This window comes from Echinococcus granulosus, assembly GCF_000524195.1.
Source record: "Echinococcus granulosus chromosome Unknown EG_S00012, whole genome shotgun sequence".
Taxonomy (NCBI): domain Eukaryota; kingdom Metazoa; phylum Platyhelminthes; class Cestoda; order Cyclophyllidea; family Taeniidae; genus Echinococcus; species Echinococcus granulosus.
This window is the reverse complement of record NW_020170392.1, coordinates 225,819-229,271: the sequence shown is the minus strand read 5'-3', so window position 1 is coordinate 229,271 and position 3,453 is coordinate 225,819. Positions and strand designations below refer to the sequence as shown.

General features: G+C 40.9%; 1 protein-coding gene across 1 annotated transcript in view; it reads right to left on the bottom strand. All coding sequences in view use genetic code 11, as the record gives it.

The window, feature by feature from the left end:
* Positions 1-1,187: 1,187 nt before the first annotated feature.
* The window catches only part of EGR_02578 (hypothetical protein), a gene marked incomplete at both ends in the record, with an annotated part of 6,205 nt that continues 3,939 nt past the window's right edge, over positions 1,188-3,453 (bottom strand). The window contains 4 exons of the mRNA XM_024491827.1: positions 1,188-1,396; positions 1,858-1,949; positions 2,066-2,199; positions 2,417-2,582. Of these exons, the coding sequence (XP_024353642.1) occupies positions 1,188-1,396; positions 1,858-1,949; positions 2,066-2,199; positions 2,417-2,582 (601 nt within the window). The remainder of the gene's footprint in view (positions 1,397-1,857; positions 1,950-2,065; positions 2,200-2,416; positions 2,583-3,453) is intronic.

Sequence of the window (3,453 nt, the reverse complement as noted above, 5' to 3'; positions counted from 1 at the left end):
TTCGCAGTACTTGTATTTCTTGCTGAGAAGGGATTGTAGAGTGAATTGGTGATTCCTTTGACAACCAGAAGATCTTCCGTAGATTTCAGTGTTAATCTAGTTTTTATAATGGTTAATACCTGGAACTTCTCCGTTGGCCAATACTTTTTTCGTATTGAAATAGCGGTTCTTAGAAAAACCGCTATACATAGCTCTCAGAGGCACATTTATAATTTTGACTAGGTCAAAATTTATTCTTTAGAAGACTGCTAACTAAGTCATCCTAGTTTCTAAAAGACAATTCATTCATCATTTTATCCACAACTTACGAAAAGTGGAGACTAGTTAGATTTCAATAATCCTTTCCAAGATCCGCAATGAAATGATAGAAACGTGTAGAAAACAGGAGGGATTGGTGTTCCTAATCAGACAATTACCACTTACAATAAGTTCAGAATTCATTATTTGGCCAATTTGAAAATCCCTGAGCCTTGACTCTTCGTTACATCCATTACTGGCTTCTGGCTATGGTGACGCTTAATCTATTTCGCAAGCTCAAATTCTTTATCGACATTGAATGCTTGGGACAATTTTGCGACAAATTTGACAATTTCATAGCACGCGATCCATCATGCAACTGATGAACTACGGACTACCTGATACATCAATGAACGACCCATTTGTCCAAGATATTACTAAGTAGAAGTCTCTAATCCTGCTAATATGACCAAGATAAACAGCAGTGAATTGAAGGTTACGGTGAAAGTGGATACATCTCGAAACTACGAAGTTTTAAATGCACTAGAATGGTAAGGCATAAACTGGCTAAGCGTTAGAGAAGTCATTACTTTTGAAATCCGGAGTCGACCACCGTAGTCACCAGACCCTATAGTTACTAACTAGCAGGCTTAGGCACCGGATCCTCTCTTGTGGAGTGTGGTAGAATGCCATTCATCATTTTCTCTCTCCTCTTGAGCTGATAAGTCCTTCGTCTGTAATCCCGATATACGCTTTGATTAAGTACACTAGGTGCAATCAAGCGAACTTCCATATCTACTCACGTAATAGTAAGCGCAATGTAACTTCGTGCAATCAGTCTCCAAAACACACCCGGACTTATTTTTGAGGCTTAAGCACCAGGAAGACTTATTTTGATTCTCCGCTTCTGCTAACGCAGAAGTTACCAAAAGTATTTGAGATATATCCACCTACCTTTCCTTTTCCGCCAACTGTTCCAGGAAGGTAGTGGCAGTGAAGTCGAGTTTTGAGGCCTGCTTCACGGACTCCACCTCCTCCAGTCTACTGAGGAACTCACGATCTCGCTCCTCCAATCGTTTTGATTGCAAATGAGCCTCCGGTTTCCTTCCTATCATCCGTTGTCTGTGTATCAGCGCCTCCTGCACTGCCAGCTCTCGAGCTGGAGGGAGGACAAGGAAGGCGATTTGATGATAGCAATAAACCCTTAGCATATTCGGTGCCAGCCACATATGTGACGCTCCGATTCTCTTGCCTGAGCTCTGTATCACATTTTAAGGTAAACAGTACAGTGAATACCGTCGCAAATAGATAAGCAGATTTTGGAACCTCAAAAGAGGTGTAAGACATTTTTGGTACAAGGGCAATTTCGTTTCTAATTTCCATTAGCAGTTATAATCCAAAAAATTAATAGCAACGGGCGATCCATTAAAACAATAAAACGTCCGAGCTATGGTAATCAAATTTCCTCCGAGACCGGTGGCAAAGTTTTAATTACAAGAAAGATGGAATTAGGTTAACGGAATGAACGAAAAAAGTAAAACTCACGATGAGGGTTTGCAAGGGGGGTTAGGACGAATGAGCAAATCTAATAGAATGGAATCACATGTGGAGAGAACTCACCCTCAGGCTCGATTTTTCCCATGGCGTCGGATTCATGAGATTTTCGCAGTACTTCACGCTTCTCAGCCTCCGCTTGCAACAGCTTTTTGAACCTTCAATTGGGCCAATCAGTAAGATAGGTTAACTAGCGTCTCAAGATGAGTGGCATTAGTTACCTGTCTGTTAAATCTCGGCATTAAATTACTACTTAGGAGGTGATGAGACTTACCATGTTTGCTTTGCCCTAATGGAGGCCTCATTAATGAGTGCAATGTGTTTTTGAAGCAAAGAGCGGAGATCTGCAGAATTCAGGCACGAAAATTTCAAACATGGAAAAGCGTTCGCGCTATCGAATAGAAAGTGCTGAAATGGAAGCATGCAAAAAGTACAGTGATTGCGTGTAAGGAAGGCGGAGGGAAATCTTAAGACACCACGTTTCGAATGCTAGGAGCAGGAAACACCTTGATAAGATGAAAACTAACACGTAATTATCAGTCAATCACTGAAACGACAGCAAACATAGACCAAGCTTTCAAAATATTACCAAAAAGTATAAGAAAGCAGAAATAAGAACACCTACATTTGGAGCGATGGAGCGAAGAAGGAGAAGTGATAGACCACAGCGCAGAATGCCCGGTTCAGAGTCGGCCGAAACGAGACCTAAAAGAGATCCACACTGACCCAAGTGCCCTCGCAGAATCGTGAAGTCTCCTGAATGACCCTCTTCCTCCTCCACTGATTGGTAACTCATTGAATGTCTCCAAAAGCTCGCATCTATGAAGAAGGAGAATGTTGCGACTTGAGGGGAAGTTTAATAATAAAGTGTACCACCATCAATCTGCTTTTCTATTAACCATCCCAAAAAGCATGCTGGTTCTTTCCTTGAGGTTATAATAAAGTGGTGAAAGATTGTCTTATTTTGAAAAAAAAGTAGAACTGCACTGATTGGGGCTTATACCCACACTGCCAAGGCGTTAATCAATTTGCAGCAGTAGCACGAAGAGGTAGAATGACTGCGGAACTTCACTTTAGGAAAAAAGATCATTTTACCTAGGTCAATGTATTTACTCAAAGTTTCCTCTTGAAACAAACCTTTGCCAAAGGTGCCTAATCACGAAGTAAAGGACTGCTGAACTTGAAATGCACACTAAGGAAACGGCCTCTGACAACGAAATGACTTACCTCCAGCTATGACTAAATGCGAAATTTACCCTTAAATCCGATTCAATGTTTTGGGTCTCCATGGCATTCTGAGTATAACGGTATAAAATTACGGATTTGTAATGAAGGAAATTGCTTCTCCTACACGACGTCATAAGACACGGCTACCTCGACAAACCCAAGTCAACTAAGCATAATCTTTCACAATCATGTCATTTGTCAGCAAAAGGACAAAGAAGCTCCTTTCGTAGCATATTGCTGAAAAATACACTCAGGAAATTGTTCTGACCTTCAACAGTAACCCGCCTACTTTTTTGTTCTATAAATGATAATGTCTTACTTCTGCTGGAAGCACTCGTGCTAACAAATGAGGATCATTTCCAAAGCTACGTTTGCTGAAGTAATCTCGATTTCAACCCATAAACCGTTCAAAGCAAGAAATACAAGTACTGCAAA